Source organism: Nansenia antarctica (assembly GCF_963989245.1).
Source record: "Nansenia antarctica genome assembly, chromosome: 9".
Classification (NCBI taxonomy): Eukaryota; Metazoa; Chordata; class Actinopteri; order Argentiniformes; family Microstomatidae; genus Nansenia; species Nansenia antarctica.
In genome coordinates this window covers 46,177,710-46,203,036 of record NC_137679.1, presented here as the reverse complement: position 1 = coordinate 46,203,036, position 25,327 = coordinate 46,177,710, and the positions used below count along the sequence as shown (strand labels likewise).

General features: G+C 50.0%; 2 protein-coding genes across 3 annotated transcripts in view; one reads left to right on the top strand and one right to left on the bottom strand.

The window, feature by feature from the left end:
- Positions 1–671: 671 nt before the first annotated feature.
- LOC308165736 (dual specificity protein phosphatase 19-like) lies at positions 672–10,086 on the bottom strand. The gene is made up of 4 exons (XM_080539883.1): positions 9,784–10,086; positions 3,019–3,065; positions 1,401–1,553; positions 672–993 (listed from the first exon to the last, which is right to left on the bottom strand). Exons 1-4 carry the CDS (start codon positions 9,998–10,000, stop codon positions 766–768), a joined length of 645 nt encoding a protein of 214 aa, XP_080396009.1. The 5' UTR covers positions 10,001–10,086; the 3' UTR covers positions 672–765.
- Positions 10,087–10,761: 675 nt separating this feature from the next.
- Positions 10,762–25,327, top strand: part of LOC308164722 (nck-associated protein 1-like) — a 34,057-nt gene continuing 19,491 nt past the window's right edge. Inside the window, exons 1-7 of one of the 2 annotated variants that reach the window (XM_080538739.1) lie at positions 10,762–11,024; positions 11,561–11,671; positions 13,145–13,231; positions 14,486–14,542; positions 17,804–17,946; positions 18,396–18,486; positions 20,746–20,883. In XM_080538739.1, the coding sequence (XP_080394865.1) occupies positions 10,932–11,024; positions 11,561–11,671; positions 13,145–13,231; positions 14,486–14,542; positions 17,804–17,946; positions 18,396–18,486; positions 20,746–20,883 (720 nt within the window). In that variant the 5' untranslated portion in view covers positions 10,762–10,931. Of the gene's footprint in view, positions 11,025–11,560; positions 11,672–13,144; positions 13,232–14,485; positions 14,543–17,803; positions 17,947–18,171; positions 18,216–18,395; positions 18,487–20,745; positions 20,884–25,327 lie in introns of those variants that run through there. The other variant, XM_080538740.1, reaches the window with a different exon arrangement.

Here is a 25,327-nt window from a genome sequence, read left to right as displayed (position 1 = left end):
TTGATATGACTAATTATAATTTACATACTGGAGCTGTTCACATAAAAGCCATGACTGGTGTGGGGTTAACCTAACTCTTACACTAGCTACTTTCAATTAGTTTTATTCTCAGGGCAAAAGTGAACTGGTTCTAAAGCCTGCTTAGGTGAGTAGTGAACTGTTCTAAAGCCTGCTTAGGTGAGTAGTGAACTGTTCTAAAGCCTGCTTAGGTGAGTAGTGTAGCCACTGGTGTCAGCTCACAGCTGCTCCCTAGTGGTGTGGAGGAGGGTACACCAGACTGGATGATGTTCAACCCACATGTCGAGGTGTCCTTGGGCAAGACATTGAACCCCAAATTGCTCCCAATGAGCGGGGCCGGTGCCTTGCATGGTAGCTTGCCGCCATTGGTGTGTGAATGTGTGTGTGAATGGGTGAATGAGAGGCCGTTGTAAAGCACTTTGGAATAAGGCGCTATATAAGTCAGTTTTTATTTATTAGAAGATTTATTAGTAAACAAACATCATTATCAATTATCAGACACTCAGCTGGTGGACTAATACACACACACACACACACACACACACACACACACACACCTACACCTACACACCACATACACCTACACACACACACCTACACCTACACACCACATACACCTACACACCACATACACCTACACACACACACACACACATACACACACACACACACACACACCTACACACACACACAGCAGCTCTGGAGTGTTAGCCTGCTGAGCTGAGGTCGAGGCTCAGGAGCCGTCTGCTACACACTGTCTGATGAGGAAAGTGGGAAGCGTAGTCCATGGCAGTTAGGTTTGTAGTTCTTCAGCTGGTGATGGAAGCCGGGGTTGGGGCGGACGGAAGGCCTGGCGTGCTTCACCAGGGCGAGCGCGTCATCGAACGCCAGGCCTTCCACGGTCATCAGGTAGCCAATCACGATGGAGGAGCCGCGGGACACCCCGGCGTTACAATGGACCAGGACCACCCCTCCCTGCATGGGCGGGGGGGGGGGAGGGGGGGGAAGAGGAGGGCGGTTAGTGAGTATCTTTCCTGTGTTCCTGTCCAGATGTGGGCAGTACAGAGCCTGGACTCTTAGACGGACCTAAAAACCTTTTTATTAAAAAAAGGCCTTCGACTGTTGAACCTGGGTTCATTCTTGTGATTTATTTTGTGTTTTTTATGTTTTTAACTTTTTGGGCTGTTTTTGTTTTTAATTTATTATGTTTTTAGGCTGTATTTTAACTCTGTAGCACTCTGAGATTCTTTTGAATGAAAAGTGCAATACAAATAAAATACATTATTATTATTATTATTATTATTATTATTATTATTATTATTATTATTATTATAGTCTGTCAGGTATAATATTATTATAGGTGTCTGTCAGGTGTCCCTCACCTCCTGGCTGGCCTGCTGGATGAACCTGGTGCATTCTGGGAGCTGGGCCAGGAGGTCGGCGTCGGGCAGGTCCAGGATGGGCGTGGTCTGGTAGGTCAGCTGACCTGGGAAGCTGTTCTCTACGCCGTACGCCACGTTCAGCACATGGCTCACCTGGGACACCACACACCTATTAGCTGCTAACGCTAACCCTGCTAGCTGCTAACACTAACCCTGTTAGCTGCTAATGCTAACCCTGCTAACGCTAACCCTGACTCTGCTAGCTGCTAACACTAACACTGTTAGCTGCTAATGCTAACCCTGTTAGCTGCTAACACTAACCCTGTTAGCTGCTAACACTAACCCTGTTAGCTGCTAACGCTAACCCTGTTAGCTGCTAACACTAACCCTGCTAGCTGCTAACGCTAACCCTGCTAGCTGCTAACACTAACCCTGTTAGCTGCTAACACTAACCCTGCTAGCTGCTAACGCTAACCCTGCTAGCTGCTAACACTAACCCTGCTAGCTGCTAACGCTAACCCTGCTAGCTGCTAACACTAACCCTGCTAGCTGCTAACACCAACCCTGTTAGCTGCTAACACTAACCCTGTTAGCTGCTAACGCTAACGTTCAGCACATGGCTCACCTGAGACACCACACACCTGTTAGCTGCTAATGCTAACCCTGCTAACGCTAACCCTGTTAGCTGCTAATGCTAACCCTGACCCTGCTAGCTGCTAACACTAATATTGTGTGTGTGTGTGTGTGTGTGTGTGTGTGTGTAGATTGTGTGTGTAGATTATGTGTGTATGTGTGTAGATCGTGTGTGTGTGTAGATCATGTGTGTGTAGATTGTGTGTGTGTGTGTGTGTGTGTGTGTGTGTGTGTGTGTGTGTGTGTGTGTGTGTGTGTGTGTGTGTGTGTGTGTGTGTGTGTGGGGGGGGGTTACAGATGTCAACTTTTAGTTTTCATATTTGGCAGCCTGGGCCGTGTTCATAAGCTTGTTGTTAGAGGCCTTCATATGGCTGGTCTTCCTAAGAGAAGGGCCAAACAGTTAGCAGAGTACTGCTCAGTATCTGCTGTTATTGGTAGCCGCTCAATATGGAGAAGGCGGTGCTTCCTGTACCCATGAGCTGGAGACTGTCTGTTGTACAGTACTGATACTGTATCTGTCAATCCACTGGTATCATCTGGTGTGAATAACATCCTGTGTGTGGCAGAACTGGTTGTTAATAACATCCTGTGTGTAGCAGAACTGGTTGTTGGCTCAGCATTACTGTGACAGAGTGTTTCCATGATATCAAAATGCACTGTTAGTATTTATGTCCTTTAGAATTGTACATGTATGTGGACATAAATAAAGCATTTACAATGTGTGTGTGTGTGTAGATCATGTGTGTGTGTGTGTAGATCATGTGTGTGTGTGTGTGTAGATCATGTGTGTGTGTGTGTGTAGATCATGTGTGTGTGTGTGTGTAGATCATGTGTGTGTGTGTGTGTGTGTGTGTGTAGATCATGTGTGTGTGTGTGTAGATCATGTGTGTGTGTGTGTAGATCATGTGTGTGTGTGTGTAGATCATGTGTGTGTGTGTGTAGATCATGTGTGTGTGTGTGTGTAGATCATGTGTGTGTGTTTTACCTTAAACTTCCTCAGTGTGTCGATGTCTTGGGCTGCGTCCTGAGAGGCTGATAGACACACTCTAGTTATAAACATGTAATAACTCATGTTACAACTTCTGTAGTTATAAACATGTAATAACTCATGTTACAACTTCTCTAGTTATAAACATGTAATAACTCATGTTACAACTTCTCTAGTTATAAACATGTAATAACTCATGTTACAACTTCTCTAGTTATAAACATGTAATAACTCATGTTACAACTTCTCTAGTTATAAACATGTAATAACTCATGTTACAACTTCTCTAGTTATAAACATGTAATAACTCATGTTACAACTTCTCTAGTTATAAACATGTAATAACTCATGTTACAACTTCTCTAGTTATAAACATGTAATAACTCATGCTAACACAACTTCTCTAGTTATAAACATGTAATAACTCATGTTACAACTTCTCTAGTTATAAACATGTAATAACTCATGCTAACACAACTTCTCTAGTTATAAACATGTAATAACTCATGCTAACATAACTTCTCTAGTTATAAACATGTAATAACTCATGCTAACACCACTTCTCTAGTTATAAACATGTATTAACTCATGCTAACACAACTTCTCTAGTTATAAACATGTAATAACTCATGTTACAACTTCTGTAGTTGGTGGCGGGGTCTTACAGGGCAGAGTTAGAGGCAGGTAGAGAGGTAGCAGGGGTAGAGGCAGGTAGAGGGGTCAGGGCAGGTAGAGAGGTAGCAGGGGTAGAGGCAGGTAGAGAGGTAGCAGGGGTAGAGGCAGGTAGAGGGGTAGCAGGGGTAGAGGCAGGTAGAGAGGTAGCAGGGGTAGAGGCAGGTAGAGGGGTAGCAGGGTTAGAGGCAGGTAGAGAGGTAGCAGGGTTAGAGGCAGGTAGAGAGGTAGCAGGGGTAGAGGCAGGTAGAGGGGTAGCAGGGTTAGAGGCAGGTAGAGGGGTAGCAGGGGTAGAGGCAGGTAGAGAGGTAGCAGGGGTAGAGGCAGGTAGAGGGGTAGCAGGGGTAGAGGCAGGTAGAGAGGTAGCAGGGGTAGAGGCAGGTAGAGAGGTAGCAGGGGTAGAGGCAGGTAGAGAGGTAGCAGGGTTAGAGGCAGGTAGAGAGGTAGCAGGGGTAGAGGCAGGTAGAGGGGTAGCAGGGTTAGAGGCAGGTAGAGGGGTAGCAGGGTTAGAGGCAGGTAGAGAGGTAGCAGGGTTAGAGGCAGGTAGAGGGGTAGCAGGGTTAGAGGCAGGTAGAGAGGTAGCAGGGGTAGAGGCAGGTAGAGAGGTAGCAGGGTTAGAGGCAGGTAGAGAGGTAGCAGGGGTAGAGGCAGGTAGAGAGGTAGCAGGGGTAGAGGCAGGTAGAGAGGTAGCAGGGGTAGAGGCAGGTAGAGGCAGGTAGAGAGGTAGCAGGGGTAGAGGCAGGTAGAGGGGTCAGGGCAGGGTTAGAGGCAGGTAGAGAGGTAGCAGGGTTAGAGGCAGGTAGAGAGGTAGCAGGGGTAGAGGCAGGTAGAGGGGTAGCAGGGTTAGAGGCAGGTAGAGAGGTAGCAGGGGTAGAGGCAGGTAGAGGGGTAGCAGGGGTAGAGGCAGGTAGAGGGGTAGCAGGGTTAGAGGCAGGTGGAGGGGTAGCAGGGTTAGAGGCAGGTAGAGAGGTAGCAGGGGTAGAGGCAGGTAGAGGGGTAGCAGGGGTAGAGGCGTAGCAGGGTTAGAGGCAGGTAGAGGGGTAGCAGGGGTAGAGGCAGGTAGAGGGGTAGAGGCAGGTAGAGGGGTAGAGGCAGGTAGAGGGGTAGCAGGGTTAGAGGCAGGTAGAGGGGTAGCAGGGGTAGAGGCAGGTAGAGAGGTAGCAGGGTTAGAGGCAGGTAGAGGGGTAGCAGGGTTAGAGGCAGGTAGAGAGGTAGCAGGGTTAGAGGCAGGTAGAGAGGTAGCAGGGTTAGAGGCAGGTAGAGAGGTAGCAGGGGTAGAGGCAGGTAGAGGGGTAGCAGGGTTAGAGGCAGGTAGAGAGGTAGCAGGGTTAGAGGCAGGTAGAGGGGTAGCAGGGGTAGAGGCAGGTAGAGGGGTAGAGGCAGGTAGAGGGTTAGAGGCAGGTAGAGGGGTAGCAGGGTTAGAGGCAGGTAGAGGGGTAGCAGGGTTAGAGGCAGGTAGAGGGGTAGCAGGGTTAGAGGCAGGTAGAGAGGTAGCAGGGTTAGAGGCAGGTAGAGGGGTAGCAGGGGTAGAGGCAGGTAGAGGGGTAGAGGCAGGTAGAGGGTTAGAGGCAGGTAGAGGGGTAGCAGGGTTAGAGGCAGGTAGAGGGGTAGCAGGGTTAGAGGCAGGTAGAGGGGTAGCAGGGTTAGAGGCAGGTAGAGGGGTAGCAGGGGTAGAGGCAGGTAGAGAGGTAGCAGGGTTAGAGGCAGGTAGAGGGGTAGCAGGGGTAGAGGCAGGTAGAGGGGTAGCAGGGGTAGAGGCAGGTAGAGGGGTAGCAGGGGTAGAGGCAGGTAGAGGGGTAGCAGGGGTAGAGGCAGGTAGAGAGGTAGCAGGGTTAGAGGCAGGTAGAGAGGTAGCAGGGGTAGAGGCAGGTAGAGAGGTAGCAGGGGTAGAGGCAGGTAGAGGGGTAGCAGGGGTAGAGGCAGGTAGAGAGGTAGCAGGGGTAGAGGCAGGTAGAGAGGTAGAGGCAGGTAGAGAGGTAGCAGGGGTAGAGGCAGGTAGAGGGGTAGCAGGGGTAGAGGCAGGTAGAGAGGTAGAGGCAGGTAGAGGGGTAGCAGGGGTAGAGGCAGGTAGAGGGGTAGAGGCAGGTAGAGGGGTAGCAGGGGTAGAGGCAGGTAGAGAGGCAGCAGGGGTAGAGGCAGGTAGAGAGGTAGCAGGGGTAGAGGCAGGTAGAGGTGGAGCAGGGGTAGAGGCAGGTAGAGGGGTAGCAGGGGTAGAGGCAGGTAGAGAGGTAGCAGGGTTAGAGGCAGGTAGAGGGGTTAGAGGCAGGTAGAGAGGTAGCAGGGTTAGAGGCAGGTAGAGAGGTAGCAGGGGTAGAGGCAGGTAGAGGGGTAGCAGGGGTAGAGGCAGGTAGAGAGGTAGCAGGGGTAGAGGCAGGTAGAGGGGTAGCAGGGTTAGAGGCAGGTAGAGGGTTAGAGGCAGGTAGAGGGGTAGAGGCAGGTAGAGGGGTAGAGGCAGGTAGAGGGGTAGCAGGGTTAGAGGCAGGTAGAGAGGTAGCAGGGTTAGAGGCAGGTAGAGAGGTCAGGGCAGGTAGAGAGGTAGCAGGGGTAGAGGCAGGTAGAGGCAGGTAGCAGGGGTAGAGGCAGGTAGAGAGGTAGCAGGGTTAGAGGCAGGTAGAGGGGTTAGAGGCAGGTAGAGAGGTAGCAGGGTTAGAGGCAGGTAGAGAGGTAGCAGGGGTAGAGGCAGGTAGAGGGGTAGCAGGGGTAGAGGCAGGTAGAGAGGTAGCAGGGGTAGAGGCAGGTAGAGGGGTAGCAGGGTTAGAGGCAGGTAGAGGGTTAGAGGCAGGTAGAGGGGTAGAGGCAGGTAGAGGGGTAGAGGCAGGTAGAGGGGTAGCAGGGGTAGAGGCAGGTAGAGGGGTAGCAGGGGTAGAGGCAGGTAGAGAGGTAGCAGAGTTAGAGGCAGGTAGAGAGGTAGCAGGGGTAGAGGCAGGTAGAGAGGTAGCAGGGGTAGAGGCAGGTAGAGAGGTAGCAGGGGTAGAGGCAGGTAGAGGGGTAGCAGGGGTAGAGGCAGGTAGAGGGGTAGCAGGGTTAGAGGCAGGTAGAGAGGTAGCAGGGGTAGAGGCAGGTAGAGAGGTAGCAGGGGTAGAGGCAGGTAGAGAGGTAGCAGGTGTTAGAGGCAGGTAGAGGGGTAGCAGGGGTAGAGGCAGGTAGAGAGGTAGCAGGGGTAGAGGCAGGTAGAGGGGTAGCAGGGTTAGAGGCAGGTAGAGGGGTAGCAGGGTTAGAGGCAGGTAGAGGGGTAGCAGGGTTAGAGGCAGGTAGAGAGGTAGCAGGGGTAGAGGCAGGTAGAGAGGTAGCAGGGTTAGAGGCAGGTAGAGGGGTAGCAGGGTTAGAGGCAGGTAGAGAGGTAGCAGGGTTAGAGGCAGGTAGCAGGGGTAGAGGCAGGTAGAGGGGTCAGAGCAGGGGTAGAGGCAGGTAGAGAGGTAGCAGGGTTAGAGGCAGGTAGAGAGGTAGCAGGGTTAGAGGCAGGTAGAGGGGTAGCAGGGTTAGAGGCAGGTAGAGGGGTAGCAGGGGTAGAGGCAGGTAGAGGGGTAGCAGGGGTAGAGGCAGGTAGAGAGGTAGCAGGGGTAGAGAGGCAGGTAGAGAGGTAGCAGGGGTAGAGGCAGGTAGAGGGGTAGCAGGGTTAGAGGCAGGTAGAGGGGTAGCAGGGGTAGAGAGGCAGGTAGAGAGGTAGCAGGGGTAGAGGCAGGTAGAGAGGTAGCAGGGGTAGAGAGGCAGGTAGAGAGGTAGCAGGGGTAGAGGCAGGTAGAGGTGGAGCAGGGGTAGAGGCAGGTAGAGGGGTAGCAGGGGTAGAGGCAGGTAGAGGGGTAGCAGGGGTAGAGGCAGGTAGAGAGGTAGCAGGGGTAGAGGCAGGTAGAGGGGTAGCAGGGGTAGAGGCAGGTAGAGATGTAGCAGGGTTAGAGGCAGGTAGAGGGGTAGAGGCAGGTAGAGGGGTAGAGGCAGGTACAGGGGTAGCAGGGGTAGAGGCAGGTAGAGGGGTAGCAGGGGTAGAGGCAGGTAGAGGGGTAGCAGGGGTAGAGGCAGGTAGAGAGGTAGCAGGGGTAGAGGCAGGTAGAGAGGTAGCAGGGGTAGAGGCAGGTAGAGGGGTCAGGGCAGGGGTAGAGGCAGGTAGAGGTGGAGCAGGGGTAGAGGCAGGTAGAGAGGTAGCAGGGGTAGAGGCAGGTAGAGAGGTAGCAGGGGTAGAGGCAGGTAGAGAGGTAGCAGGGGTAGAGGCAGGTAGAGAGGTAGCAGGGGTAGAGGCAGGTAGAGAGGTAGCAGGGTCAGAGGCAGGTAGAGGGGTAGCAGGGGTAGAGGCAGGTAGAGGGGTAGCAGGGTTAGAGGCAGGTAGAGGGGTAGCAGGGTTAGAGGCAGGTAGAGAGGTAGCAGGGTTAGAGGCAGGTAGAGAGGTAGCAGGGTTAGAGGCAGGTAGAGAGGTAGCAGGGGTAGAGGCAGGTAGAGGGGTAGCAGGGGTAGAGGCAGGTAGAGGGGTAGCAGGGGTAGAGGCAGGTAGAGAGGTAGCAGGGGTAGAGGCAGGTAGAGGGGTAGCAGGGGTAGAGGCAGGTAGAGGGGTAGCAGGGGTAGAGGCAGGTAGAGAGGTAGCAGGGTTAGAGGCAGGTAGAGGGGTAGAGGCAGGTAGAGAGGTAGCAGGGGTAGAGGCAGGTAGAGGGGTAGAGGCAGGTAGAGGGGTAGCAGGGGTAGAGGCAGGTAGAGGGGTAGCAGGGTTAGAGGCAGGTAGAGGGGTAGCAGGGGTAGAGGCAGGTAGAGAGGTAGCAGGGGTAGAGGCAGGTAGAAGGGTAGCAGGGGTAGAGGCAGGTAGAGAGGTAGAGGGGTAGAGGCAGGTAGAGAGGTAGCAGGGTTAGAGGCAGGTAGAGAGGTAGCAGGGTTAGAGGCAGGTAGAGGGGTAGCAGGGTTAGAGGCAGGTAGAGAGGTAGCAGGGTTAGAGGCAGGTAGAGGGGTAGCAGGGGTAGAGGCAGGTAGAGAGGTAGCAGGGTTAGAGGCAGGTAGAGGGGTAGCAGGGGTAGAGGCAGGTAGAGAGGTAGCAGGGGTAGAGGCAGGTAGAGGCAGGTAGAGGGGTAGAGGCAGGTAGAGGAGTAGCAGGGGTAGAGGCAGGTAGAGAGGTAGCAGGGGTAGAGGCAGGTAGAGAGGTAGCAGGGGTAGAGGCAGGTAGAGGGGTAGCAGGGGTAGAGGCAGGTAGAGGGGTAGCAGGGGTAGAGGCAGGTAGAGAGGCAGCAGGGTTAGAGGCAGGTAGAGGGGTAGAGGCAGGTAGAGGCAGGTAGAGAGGCAGCAGGGTTAGAGGCAGGTAGAGAGGTAGCAGGGGTAGAGGCAGGTAGAGAGGTAGCAGGGGTAGAGGCAGGTAGAGAGGTAGCAGGGGTAGAGGCAGGTAGAGAGGTAGCAGGGGTAGAGGCAGGTAGAGAGGTAGCAGGGGTAGAGGCAGGTAGAAGGGTAGCAGGGGTAGAGGCAGGTAGAGAGGTAGAGGGGTAGAGGCAGGTAGAGAGGTAGCAGGGTTAGAGGCAGGTAGAGAGGTAGCAGGGTTAGAGGCAGGTAGAGAGGTAGCAGGGGTAGAGGCAGGTAGAGGGGTAGCAGGGGTAGAGGCAGGTAGAAGGGTAGCAGGGGTAGAGGCAGGTAGAAGGGTAGCAGGGTTAGAGGCAGGTAGAGGGTCAGAGGCAGGTAGAGGGGTAGCAGGGGTAGAGGCAGGTAGAGGGGTAGCAGGGTTAGAGGCAGGTAGAGAGGTAGCAGGGGTAGAGGCAGGTAGAGAGGTAGCAGGGGTAGAGGCAGGTACAGGGGTAGCAGGGGTAGAGGCAGGTAGAGAGGTAGCAGGGGTAGAGGCAGGTAGAGGGGTAGCAGGGTTAGAGGCAGGTAGAGGGGTAGCAGGGTTAGAGGCAGGTAGAGGGGTAGCAGGGGTAGAGGCAGGTAGAGAGGTAGCAGGGGTAGAGGCAGGTAGAGGTGTAGCAGGGGTAGAGGCAGGTAGAGAGGTAGCAGGGGTAGAGGCAGGTAGAGGGGTAGCAGGGTTAGAGGCAGGTAGAGAGGTAGCAGGGTTAGAGGCAGGTAGAGAGGTAGCAGGGGTAGAGGCAGGTAGAGAGGTAGCAGGGGTAGAGGGGTCAGGTACAGGGGTCTTACAGAGCAGGAGGAACGGCCGGATCACGCCGACCTGGAGGTCCAGGCTGTAGTCTTGGACGAACCCACAGACCCCCCCCTCCTCCTCCTCCTCCTCCTCCTCCTCCTCCTCCCCCCGGCCCTCCACCAGCCGCCGGCCGGTCACGGTGGTCACCCGGGTGCTCTGCGGCCTCAGGCTCGCCCGGGAGAAGCCCTGGATGTCCGCAGACAGACGCTGCATGCCTCTGACGATGCTCAACGCTCATAGAACACTATGCGTATCCATCTAAGCGTAACTGATGAATTTTTTTATTATTATTACTCATATTTTTTCATTCGGAAGAGATTGAGAGAGGAGAATAAAGACAAACAGCGGAGGTATGAACGGAATGATGACGTCACGCGGTGCGGCCGTGTTCAGGGTTGCCAGGTGGGGCGGGGTTCCCCGCCGAATGGGCTATCATACTACTTCTGATCTCACTGGGCGGGTTGTGCTGGCTGGATAAATAGATAAATAGATAAATAGATAAATAGATAAATCGCATTTAGGCGGTATCGAAATGTCAGTGGCTGAAAGTGACAAAATGCGTGAAGTTAAAACACACACCCTAGTGGCTACATAGCCTACACCAGGCCTACACTGTGCAGGTTTTTATTTTACAAACATCGTTGGCAACAGACATCCAGTTTAGGGGCAGGAGATGATGGGCACCTAAACGATGAATTGAGAATCAAGGACCCCAATTGAAATAAGCCAGTGGCTTTCTTGGGTTTTTATCCTGTTAGTTGACCTTGTATGTAATATGTACTTTCATGTACCTACTTCTGCAAATCTTCTAATAAAGTTTTCAATCAATCAATCAAACCTGCCCAATAGGAATTAGCGTTTTTCTGACAATAATATTGGTGCTGGCTTTTGGTGGATTTAGCGACTTTTAGACAGTTTTTTAGGCTGGAAAGTAGTCAATCCCATCTGGCAACCCTGGCCGTGTTGCAGGAAGCAGCCTCGTTCTGACCCGGGGAGGAGAGACACCGCGAGCACAACACCATGGCCCGGATATAAACACCCAAACAGCTAACACTAAGATATAAACACCCGAACACCAGAACCCCGTTAACCTTTCTGACATACTAACTAACACTAACTAACGTCGCGGGTTGACTACGTCACGATGCAGCCCAGCCAGCAGAAGCTCGCGGAGAAGCTGACCGTGCTCGCGGACCGGGGCGTCGGGATGCTCACGCGCGTCTACAACATCAAGAAGGTAAACGTGGCGTCTGTCTGTCTGCCTGCCTGTCTGCCTGTCTGTCTGCCTGTCTGTATGTCTGTCTGCCTGTCTGTCTGTCTGTCTGGGGTCAGGGAGGTAACGTGGCGTCGCATCCGGTGTCCCCGGGTCTGGGGTCAGGGTCGTATCCGGTGTCCCCGGGTCTGTCCCCGGGTCTGGGGTCAGGGTCGTATCCGGTGTCCCCGGGTCTGGGGTCAGGGTCGTATCCGGTGTCCCCGGGTCTGGGGTCAGGGTCGTATCCGGTGTCCCCGGGTCTGTCCCCGGGTCTGGGGTCAGGGTCGTATCCGGTGTCCCCGGGTCTGTCCCCGGGTCTGGGGTCAGGGTCGTATCCGGTGTCCCCGGGTCTGTCCCCGGGTCTGTCCCCGGGTCTGGGGTCAGGGTCGTATCCGGTGTCCCCGGGTCTGTCCCTGGGTCTGGGGTCAGGGTGGGAGGAGGCGACGTCTGGGTCTGGGGTCAGGGTGTGTGTGTGTTCAGACATGTCTACTGTAGCTGTAATGTCTCCCCCCCACCCCCAGGCCTGTGCGGACCCCAAGGCCAAGCCCTCCTGCCTGGTGGATAAGGCGCTGGAGTCGGCCGTCAAGTTCATCGTCCGCAAGTTCCCCGCCGTGGAGACACGCAACAACACCGTTAGTGTCTGTGTCTGTGTGTGTGTGTGTCTGTGTGTGTCTGTGTCTGTGTCTGTGTCTGTGTCTGTGTCTGTGTCTGTCTGTGTGTGTGTGTGTGTGTGTGTGTGTGTGTGTGTGTGTGTCTGTGTGTGTGTGTGTGTGTGTGTGTGTGTGTGTCTGTGTGTGTGTCTGTGTCTGTGTCTGTGTGTGTCTGTGTCTGTGTGTGCGTGCGTGCGTGCTGTGTGTGTGTGTGATGCTGTGTGTGTGTGTGTGATGCGGTGTTGTGATGTAAGGAGACTAGAGGTTGGTGATCTTATCTTAACGTCTGTGTTGTTGTTGTGTTTGTTTGTTCTGCTGACCTGGCTGCTTCTGGAATGTTCTTCCTGGTGAGTTTCACTGTTCTGCTCTTCAAACTCTGCTGAGGAATCTACCAGCTAGATTATTACTGTGTTATTACTGTGTTATTACTGTGTTATTACTGTTATTACTGAGGGATACAGATGGACACAAGGAGAGTAGAGAGAGAAGAGAGAGAGAGAGAGAAAGAGAGGAGGGGTGAGGAGAGGAGAGAGAGAGAGAGAGAGAGAGAGAGGGAGAGGGAGAGGAGAGGAGAGGAGAGGAGAGGAGAGGAGAGGGGAGGGGAGGGGAGGAGAAGAGAGAGAGAGAGAGGGAGGGAGAGGAGGGGTGAGGAGAGGAGAAGAGAGGAGAGGAGAGGAGAGGAGAGTGAGAAGGAGGGATGACCCAGTTTTCTAGAACCATCAGCTGTCCAGACCTCCTGGTGTTCTAGAACCATCAGCTGTCTAGACCTTAAGGGTTAAGGTTCTACAGAGTTGAGACTCAGGAGTTCCTGTAGTCCAGAGCCCAGCTGCAGAAGGGTTAGGGTCAGAAGGGTTAGAGGTCAGAAGGGTTAGAGGTCAGGAGGGTTAGAGGTCAGAAGGGTTAGAGGTCAGAAGGGTTAGAGGTCAGAAGGGTTAGAGGTCAGAAGGGTTAGAGGTCAGAAGGTTTAGAGGTCAGAAGGGTCAGGAGGGTTAGAGGTCAGAAGGGTTAGAGGTCAGGAGGGTTAGAGGTCAGAAGGGTTAGAGGTCAGAAGGGTCAGAGGTCAGGAGGGTTAGAGGTCAGAAGGGTTAGAGGTCAGAAGGGTTAGAGGTCAGAAGGGTTAGAGGTCAGGAGGGTTAGAGGTCAGAAGGGTTAGAGGTCAGAAGGGTTAGAGGTCAGGAGGGTTAGAGGTCAGAAGGGTCAGGAGGGTTAGAGGTCAGAAGGGTTAGAGTTCAGGAGGGTTAGAGGTCAGGAGGGTTAGAGGTCAGAAGGGTTAGAGGTCAGGAGGGTTAGAGGTCAGAGGTCAGAAGGGTTAGGGTCAGGGTTAGAGGTTAGAGGTCAGGGGTGACCCAGGTGTCCTGCCCCCCCAGCCCAGCTGGCTCAGCTGCAGAAGGAGAAGGGTCAGGGTCAGGGTTAGAGGTCAGAGGTGACTCAGGTGTCCTGCCCCCCCCAGCCCAGCTGGCTCAGCTGCAGAAGGAGAAGTCAGAGATCCTGAAGAACCTGGCGCTCTACTACTACACCTTCGTAGACGTGCTGGAGTTCAAGGTGAGACAACCCTGCCACTCTATAACCATCTAACCACTCTAGGCGTCGAGATGATGTGAACGTATCATGTGATGTGTCTGTGTGTCAGTAATGACCTGTAGGTGTGTCAGTAGGTGTGTCAGTAGGCGTGTCAGTAGGTGTGTCAGTAGGTGTGTCAGTAGGTGTGTCAGTAGGTGTGTCAGTAGGTATGTCAGTAGGTGTGTCAGTAGGTGTGTCAGTAGGCGTGTCGGTAGGCGTGCCAGTAGGTGTGTCAGTAGGCGTGCCAGTAGGCGTGTCAGTAGGTGTGTCAGTAGGCGTGTCAGTAGGCATGTCAGTAGGTGTGTCAGTAGGTGTGCCAGTAGGTATGTCAGTAGGTGTGTCAGTAGGTGTGTCAGTAGGTGTGTCAGTAGGCGTGTCAGTAGGTGTGTCAGTAGGTATGTCAGTAGGTATGTCAGTAGGTATGTCAGTAGGTGTGTCAGTAGGCGTGCCAGTAGGCGTGCCAGTAGGCGTGTCAGTAGGCGTGTCAGTAGGCATGTCAGTAGGTGTGTCAGTAGGTGTGTCAGTAGGCGTGCCAGTAGGCGTGTCAGTAGGCATGTCAGTAGACGTGTCAGTAGGTGTGTCAGTAGCCGTGTCAGTAGATGTGTCAGTAGGTGTGTCAGTAGGTGTGTCAGTAGGTGTGTCAGTAGGTGTGTCAGTAGGCGTGTCAGTAGGTGTGTCAGTAGGTGTGTCAGTAATGACCTGGTCCTGTAGGTGTGTCAGTAGGTGTATCAGTAGGCGTGTCAGTAGGCGTATCAGTAGGTGTGTCAGTAGATGTGTCAGTAGGCGTGTCCGTAGATGTGTCAGTATGCGTGTCAGTATGTGTGTCAGTAGGCGTGTCAGTAGGTGTGTCCGTAGGCGTGTCAGTTGGTGTGTCAGTAGATGTGTCAGTAGGCGTGTCAGTAGGTATGTCAGTAGGTGTGTCAGTAGGTGTGTCAGTAGGCGTGTCAGTAGGTGTGTCAGTAGGCGTGTCAGTAGGCGTGTCCGTAGGCGTGTCAGTTGGTGTGTCAGTAGGTGTGTCAGTTGGTGTGTCAGTAGGTATGTCAGTAGGTGTGTCAGTAGGCGTGTCAGTAGGTGTGTCAGTAGGCGTGTCAGTAGGCATGTCAGTAGGTGTGTCAGTAGGTGTGTCAGTAGGCGTGTCAGTAGGCGTGTCAGTAGGTGTGTCAGTAGGTGTGTCAGTAGGTATGTCAGTAGGCGTGTCAGTAGGTGTGTCAGTAGTGACCCTGTGTTCCTCTGCAGGATCACGTCAGCGAGCTGCTCAACACCATCGACGCCTGTCAGGTGTTCTTCGACATCGTAAGTCTTTAACTCACCTGTCTATATACACACATCTATACACCCTCTATAACCATCTAACCCAGGGGTTCCCAACCTGTGGGCCGTACTGCAAGTGGGCCGCCAAATCATGGGCACATTCTTTTTTTATTGACGTTTTTTTGTTACAAAAACGTTTTAATTTTAAAAAGATAAAAAATCTTGGATTGAACAGCCTTGATCGTATTGTGTGTGGTGTGCGCCGATATTTCCATCAGAAAAGAAGAAGTCAGCTCGCTTCAGTTTAAAACCGCTAATTCCATCAAAAAAACCTGAGCCCATCTGGCAACCCTAGTCGGGAGTCGGGAGTTGCCCACACACAAGGATGTTTGGTCGTAAATATTGAACACATACAACATTTACGATCTTGGTATTTGATCACCTGCTATATAAAACATCGCCGCTCGGCTTTAATGGTTGAACCGCTATTTATTTTTATTTTTTTTGCCACGCTCCCTCTAGTTTTTGGTCAAATTACGTCGTTGTTTTGAGCGCTCGTGCGCGTGCACGCGAAAAAAAATCGCACGGCTACTGAGTGGGCCGCGAATACTGGACATATCGGTAAAGTGGGCCGTGAGTCCTAAAGGGTTGGGAACCGCTGATCTAACCTGTCTATATTCACACATCTATACACCCTCTATAACCATTGTAAGTCTTTACCTATTCCGTGAAGTTCCGGAACACTCACTACCTACAGTGTTTTATGTGGTATCTACCTAGCAACAACGCTTTGATTGGCTACAAAATGAAGCATCATCATTTATGCATTTCTGATGAATAAAGTCGGCCAAACATCAACATTCCAGAGTGCCAAGGTGACTTTATTCATCTGCACTACATAAGTCCTGATACTTTTTATGTTATCAGTATTTCTGGATTTTTATTTTCCATTTGTGTCACGTTCTAATGCTTTGGTCCTCATGTCGGGATCTGATGTAATGATCTGACTTTTCTTTAGAAAAGTGCCCTAAACGTTTAGATCCTACCTACAGGACAGAAGCTACTATGTCTCCATTGGCAACTTTGTATCTGACCAAATAAAAATGACATGTGGGGTTCCCCAAGGGTCAATCCTTGGCCCCCTTCTATTCAATCTCTAGATGCTTCCATTGGGACACATCCTAAAAAAGAACAAAATTGCCTACCACAACTATGCGGATGACACTCAAATTTACATTTGAACGACTATAGTCCCATTGACAATCTCTGTAATTGCATTGAGCAAATAAACGCCTGGATGACACAAAACTTCCTCCAACTAAACAAGGACAAAACAGAGATAATTGTATTCGGTATACCTGACAAAAGATTGAAAGTCAGTGCAAAAGTTGATTCTCTCTCTTCAAACTAAAAAACAGGTCAGATATCTTGGTGGAATTCTAGACTCCGATCTAAACTTCAACAGCCACATAAACTCGATAACTAAATCAGCCTGAAAAACATAACAAGAATGAGAGGTTTCATGTCCAAACAAGACCTTGAAAAACTCATCCATGCATTTGTTTCGAGTAGACTTGATTATTGTAATGGTCTCCTAACAGGCCTATCTAAAGGAGCTGGTCTACTAACAGGCCTATCTAAAGGAGCTGTTCGTAAATTGCAGCTCATCCAAAATGCCGCTGCTAGGATCCTAACAAAAACAAAGAAATCCTGAGATCCCTGCACTGGCTACCAGTCTCTCAGAGAATTTAATTCAAAATCCTCCTAATTACATACAAATCACAAAATGGTCTTGGACCAAAATACATATCAGATCTCCTCCCACCCTATATTCCCGCAAGGTCCCTAAGGTCAGCTGAGACTAATCAGCTAATCATTCCAAGAGTGAAAACAAAACACGTTGCAGCAGCTTTCAGTCACGCTGCTGCATGCTCCTGGAACAAACTCCCTGAAGAAATCAAACAGGCCCAAACCCTTAAAGTAATTAAATCTAAGCTAAAAACCTTCATGTTTTGCAGCAGTTATGATTAAACACAAACACTTCTCTCAATGTCTTTTTTCCATTAACTATTGTCTTATTAAATGTTTTATCTATTTACTTCTTATATTTGCTTTTATTCATTGTCATTTTTATTTTCTTACTATGCTCCTCTTGCTGTATTTTTAAATAATGTATGTAAAGCACTTTGAATTGCCCCTGTTGTATGAAATGTGCTATACAAATAAACTTGCCTTGCCTAGAAAATACATTTCCACGTTGTTGAAAATCAACGTCTCATTGCTAATCAACTAACACAGCTTGTTTTGTGAGTCTGCTAACAATGTAAAGTAGTGTTCCAGTTAACTAGGTAGCAGTAAGTCTCATCCAAGTCACATGATGCGCGAGCTAACTAATCTTCCTGTCTGCTAAACTCTGCTGCTGTTGAAATAACTTTTAGCTTCAGGGAGCTAGGTACAGTTCCAGACAGCGTGGAGATCACAGTCACGGTAAACTGTTTTCTTAGTAATTCTGCAGGTGTTAAGGTCAGGGCTGCCGCTACTTACATCATTGTTAGACCATCGTTAGTGCTAAAGTGCTAGCGATATCCATTTAGCACCGTTAGTGCTAGCGATATCCATTTAGCACCATTAGTGCTAGCGCTATCCATTTAGCACCGTTAGTTTTAGCGCTATCCATTTAGCACCGTTAGTGCTAGCGCTATCCATTTAGCACCGTTAGTGCTAGCGATATCCATTTAGCACCGTTAGTGCTAGCGATATCCATTTAGCACCATTAGTGCTAGCGCTATCCATTTAGCACCGTTAGTTTTAGCGCTATCCATTTAGCACCGTTAGTGCTAGCGCTATCCATTTAGCACCGTTAGTGCTAGCGCTATCCATTTAGCACCGTTAGTTTTAGCGCTATCCATTTAGCACCGTTAGTGCTAGCGATATCCATTTAGCACCGTTAGTGCTAGCGATATCCATTTAGCACCGTTAGTGCTAGCGCTATCACCCCCACCCCCCGTTAGCCGCTATAGATTATTGTCTTAGTTTTCAGGCAAAACTTTTTTTTGTCGCCTTTCTGGGCCATCACTCCATTGTCCATAAAAAATAAAAATAAAAATCACAACAACTGCCAGTGGCCCCGGGCCTGAGCTGGATTACTCTTCGTGCTACGCCTGGTGGATTGATGATTCACTTGCTTAGTCAAATGTATCGAGTGTAAGTCGCTTTGGAATAAGACGTCTGCTAAATGACAAACATGTAAATGTTTGTTCTGCTGCTAACCACTCTGTTGTTGTTGTTGTTGTTGCCATGGAGACGGTGAACTTTGACCTGACCAAGAACTACCTGGAGCTGGTGGTGACGTACGCCAGTCTGATGCTGCTGCTGTCGCGCATAGAGGAGAGGAGGGCCATCATAGGCCTGTACAACCATGCCCACGACATGACGCACGGAGCTAGGTACACACACACACACACACACACACACCATACACACACACACACACACGCACACACACACACACACACACACACACACACATAGAGGAGAGGAGGGCCATCATAGGCCTGTACAACCATGCCCACGACATGACGCACGGAGCTAGGTACACACACACACACACACACACACACACACACACACACACACACACACACATACACATAGAGGAGAGGAGGGCCATCATAGGCCTGTACAACCATGCCCACGACATGACGCACGGAGCTAGGTACACACACACACACACACACACACACACACACACACACACACACCCCGATGTAGTCATGGTAACTGTGTTGTTATGGGGTGTCGTCATGGTAACTGTGTTGTTATGGGGTGTAGTCATGGTAACTGTGTTGTTGTGAGGCGTAGTCATGGTAACTGTGTTGTTGGGGTGTTGCCATAGCGACAGGGAGTACCCCCGGCTGGGCCAGATGGTGGTGGACTATGACAACCCGCTGAAGAAGATGATGGAGGAGTTTGTCCCTCACAGCAAGGTAGGCTAGCATCTATGGCTAGCATCTATACCTAGCATCTATAACTAGCATCTATACCTAGCATCTGTACCTAGCATCTATAACTAGCATCTATACCTAGCATCTATACCTAGCATCTATAACTAGCATCTATAACTAGCATCTATAACTAGCATCTATAACTAGCATCTATACCTAGCATCTATACCTAGCATCTATAACTAGCATCTATAACTAGCATCTATAACTAGCATCTATAACTAGCATCTTTAACTAGCATCTTTAACTAGCATCTTTAACTAGCATCTATAACTAGCATCTATAACTAGCATCTATAACTAGCATCTATAACTAGCATCTATACCTAGCATCTATACCTAGCATCTATAACTAGCATCTATAACTAGCATCTATAACTAGCATCTTTAACTAGCATCTTTAACTAGCATCTATAACTAGCATCTATAACTAGCATCTATAACTAGCATCTATAACTAGCATCTATAACTAGCATCTATACCTAGCATCTATACCTAGCATCTATAACTAGCATCTATAACTAGCATCTATAACTAGCATCTATAACTAGCATCTATAACTAGCATCTTTAACTAGCATCTGTACCTAGCATCTTTAACTAGCATCTTTAACTAGCATCTATACCTAGCATCTATAACTAGCATCTATACCTAGCATCTATACCTAGCATCTATAACTAGCATCTGTACCTAGCATCTATAACTAGCATCTATACCTAGCATCTATACCTAGCATCTATAACTAGCATCTATAACTAGCATCTATAACTAGCATCTATAACTAGCATCTATACCTAGCATCTATACCTAGCATCTATAACTAGCATCTATAACTAGCATCTATAACTAGCATCTTTAACTAGCATCTTTAACTAGCATCTATAACTAGCATCTATAACTAGCATCTATAACTAGCATCTATAACTAGCATCTATAACTAGCATCTATACCTAGCATCTATACCTAGCATCTATAACTAGCATCTATAACTAGCATCTATAACTAGCATCTATAACTAGCATCTATAACTAGCATCTATAACTAGCATCTATACCTAGCATCTTTAACTAGCATCTATAACTAGCATCTATAACTAGCATCTATAACTAGCATCTATAACTAGCATCTATAACTAGCATCTATAACTAGCATCTATAACTAGCATCTTTAACTAGCATCTTTAACTAGCATCTTTAACTAGCATCTATAACTAGCATCTATAACTAGCATCTTTAACTAGCATCTATAACTAGCATCTATAACTAGCATCTATAACTAGCATCTATAACTAGCATCTATAACTAGCATCTATAACTAGCATCTATAACTAGCATCTATACCTAGCATCTATAACTAGCATCTATAACTAGCATCTATAACTAGCATCTATAACTAGCATCTATAACTAGCATCTATAACTAGCATCTATAACTAGCATCTATAACTAGCATCTATAACTAGCATCTATACCTAGCATCTATAACTAGCATCTATAACTAGCATCTTTAACTAGCATCTATAACTAGCATCTTTAACTAGCATCTACAACAAAATAATTAAATTAAGATTATATAATTATTAAAGCACTTTGAGCTGCAACATTTGCAGGAAAAGCACTATACAAATAAAGTTATTATTATTATTATTATTATTATTATTATTATTATTATTACCCTGATCAGATCTGGCTCATAACCCCTCTCTCTCTGTCTCTCTCCCTGTCTGTCTGTCTGTCTCTCTCTATCTCTCTCTCTATCTCTCTCTATCTCTCTGTCTCTCTCCCTCCCTCCCCCCCTCCCTCCCTCCCTCCCTCCCTCCCTCCCACCCTCCCTCCCTCCCCCCCTCCCTCCCTCCCTCCCTCCCTCCCCCCCTCTCTCCCTCCCACCCTCCCTCCCTCCCTCCCTCCCTCCCCCCCTCCCCCCCTCTCTCCCTCCCTCCCCCTCCCACCCTCCCTCCCTCCCTCCCTCCCTCCCCCCTCCCTCCCTCCCCCCCCACCCTCCCTCCCCCCTCCCTCCCTCCCTCCCTCCCTCCCTCCCTCCCCCCTCCCTCTCTCCCTCCCTCCCCCCCTCCCCCCCCTCCCTCCCTCCCTCCCTCCCCCCCTCTCTCCCTCCCTCCCCCTCCCACTCTCCCTCCCTCCCCCCCTCCCTCCCTCCCTCCCTCCCTCCCCCCCTCCCTCCCTCCCTCCCTCCCACCCTCCCTCCCTCCCTCCCTCCCTCCCTCCCTCCCTCCCCCCCTCCCCCAGTCCCTCTCAGATGCCCTGGTGTCCCTCCAGATGGTGTACCCCCGCAGGAACCTGTCAGCTGACCAGTGGAGGAACGCCCAGCTGCTCAGCCTCATCTCTGCCCCCAGCACCATGCTGAACCCTGCCCAGTCTGACACGGTCTGACCCCAACACCACCACAACACTACCACAACACAACCACAACACTACCACAACACAACCACAACACCACCACAACACAACCACACCCCCAGCACCATGCTGAACTCTGCCCAGTCTGACACGGTCTGACCCCAACACCACCACAACACAACCACAACACAACCACAACACTACCACAACACAACCACAACACCACCACAACACAACCACAACACTACCACAACACAACCACAACACTACCACAACACTACCACAACACTACCACAACACAACCACAACACTACCACAACACAACCACAATAATACCACAACACCACCACAACACCACCACAACACCACCACAACATCACCACAACACCACAACAACACCACCACAACACTACCACAACACTACCACAACACCACCACAACACCACCACAACACTACCACAACATCACCACAACACTACCACAACACTACCACAACACCACCACAACACCACCACAACACCACCACAACACTACCACAACACTACCACAACACCACCACAACACCACCACAACACCACCACAACACTACCATAACACCACCACAACACTACCACAACACCACCACAACACTACCACAACACTACCACAACAACACCACCACAACACTACCACAACACCACCACAACACCACCACAACATCACCACAACACTACCACAACACCACCACAACACCACCACAACACCACCACAACACTACCACAACACAACCACAACACTACCACAACACCACCACAACACTACCACAACACCACAACAACACCACCACAACACCACCACAACACTACCACAACACCACCACAACACCACCACAACATCACCACAACACTACCACAACACCACCACAACACCACCACAACACTACCACAACACTACCACAACACTACCACAACACCCCCACAACACTACCACAACACCCCCACAACACCACCACAACACTACCACAACACTACCACAACACCACCACAACACCACCACAACACCACAACACCACCACCACAACACTACCACAACACCACCACAACACCACCACAACACCACCACAACACCACCACAACACCACCACAACACTACCACAACACCACAACACCACCACAACACTACCACAACACTACCACAACACCACCACAACACCACCACAACACCACCACAACACAACCACAACACCACCACAACACTACCACAACACCACCACAACACCACCACAACACCACCACAACACCACCACAACACTACCACAACACCACCACAACACTACCACAACACTACCACAACACTACCACAACACCACCACAACATCACCACAACACAACCACAACACCACAATAATACCACAACACCACCACAACATCACCACAACACAACCACAACACCACAATAATACCACAACACCACCACAACACAACCACAACACCACAATAATACCACAACACTACCACAACACTACCACAACACAACCACAACACCACCACAACACTACCACAACACCACCACAACATCACCACAACACAACCACAACACCACAATAATACCACAACACCACCACAACACAACCACAACACCACAATACTACCACAACACTACCACAACACAACCACAACACTACCACAACACCACCACAACACCACCACCACAACACCACAACACCACCACAACACTATCACAACACTACCACAACACTACCACAACATCACCACAACACCACCACAACACCACCACAACACTACCACAACACTACCACAACACTACCACAACACAACCACAACACTACCACAACACAACCACAACACTACCACAACACTACCACAACACAACCACAACACTACCACAACACCACCACAACACCACCACAACACTACCACAACACTACCACAACACTACCACAACACCACCACAACATCACCACAACACCACAATAATACCACAACACCACCACAACACTACCACAACACCACCACAACACTGCCACAACACAACCACAACACAACCACAACACTACCACAACACTACCACAACACCACCACAACACCACCACAACACTACCACAACACTACCACAACACTACCACAACACCACCACAACACAACCACAACACCACCACAACACCACCACAACACCACCACAACACTACCACAACACCACCACAACACAACCACAACACTACCACAACACTACCACAACACAACCACAACACAACCACAACACCACCACAACACTACCACAACACCACCACAACACAACCACAACACTACCACAACACCACCACAACACAACCACAACACTACCACAACACCACCACAACACAACCACAACACTACCACAACACTACCACAACACCACCACAACACTATCACAACACTACCACAACACCACCACAACACTACCACAACACTACCACAACACTACCACAACACAACCACAACACTACCACAACATCACCACAACACTACCACAACACAACCACAACACTACCACAACACTACCACAACATCACCACAACACTACCACAACACAACCACAACACTACCACAACACTACCACAACACTACCACAACACTACCACAACACAACCACAACACTACCACAACACAACCACAATAATACCACAACACCACCACAACACCACCACAACACCACCACAACATCACCACAACACTACCACAACACAACCACAACACTACCACAACACTACCACAACACTACCACAACACAACCACAACACTACCACAACACAACCACAATAATACCACAACACCACCACAACACCACCACAACACTACCACAACACCACCACAACACTACCACAACACTACCACAACACCACCACAACACTACCACAACACTACCACAACACAACCACAACACAACCACAATAATACCACAACACCACCACAACACCACCACAACACCACCACAACATCACCACAACACTACCACAACACTACCACAACACTGCCACAACACCACCACAACACCACCACAACACTACCACAACACTACCACAACACTACCACAACACCACCACAACACCACCACAACACAACCACAACACCACCACAACACTACCACAACACTACCACAACACTACCACAACACTACCACAACACTACCACAACACTACCACAACACTACCACAACACCACCACAACACCACCACAACACCACCACAACACCACCACAACACCACCACAACACTACCACACCACCACCACAACACCACCACAACACCACCACAACACTACCACAACACCACCACAACACCACCACAACACCACCACAACACTACCACAACACCACCACAACACCACCACAACACAACCACAACAACACCACCACAACACTACCACAACACCACCACAACACCACCACAACACCACCACAACACAACCACAACAACACCACCACAACACTACCACAACACCACCACAACACCACCACAACACCACCACAACACTACCACAACACCACCACAACACCACCACAACACAACCACAACAACACCACCACAACACCACCACAACACTACCACAACACCACCACAACACCACCACAACACAACCACAACAACACCACCACAACACTACCACAACACCACCACAACACCACCACAACACCACCACAACACCACCACAACACCACCACAACACTACCACACCACCACCACAACACCACCACAACACTACCACAACACCACCACAACACTACCACAACATCACAACACAACCACAACACCACCACAACACAACCACAACATCACCACAACACTACCACAACACAACCACAACACCACCACAACACTACCACAACACCACCACAACACAACCACAACATCACCACAACACTACCACAACACCACCACAACACAACCACAACATCACCACAACACCACCACAACACGACCACAACACCACCACAACACCACCACAACACCACCACAACACTACCACAACACAACCACAACACTACCACAACATCACCACAACACTACCACAACATCACCACAACACTACCACAACATCACCACAACACCACCACAACACAACCACAACACAACCACAACACTGCCACAACACAACCACAACACTAACACAACCACAACACAACCACAACACTACCACAACATCACCACAACACTACCACAACATCACCACAACACAACCACAACACTACCACAACACTACCACAACACAACCACAACACAACCACAACCACAACCACAACACAACCACAACACAACCACAACACTACCACAACACCACCACAACACTACCACAACACCACCACAACACTACCACAACACTACCACAACACTACCACAACACCACCACAACACCACCACAACACAACCACAACACTACCACAACATCACCACAACACTACCACAACATCACCACAACACAACCACAACACTACC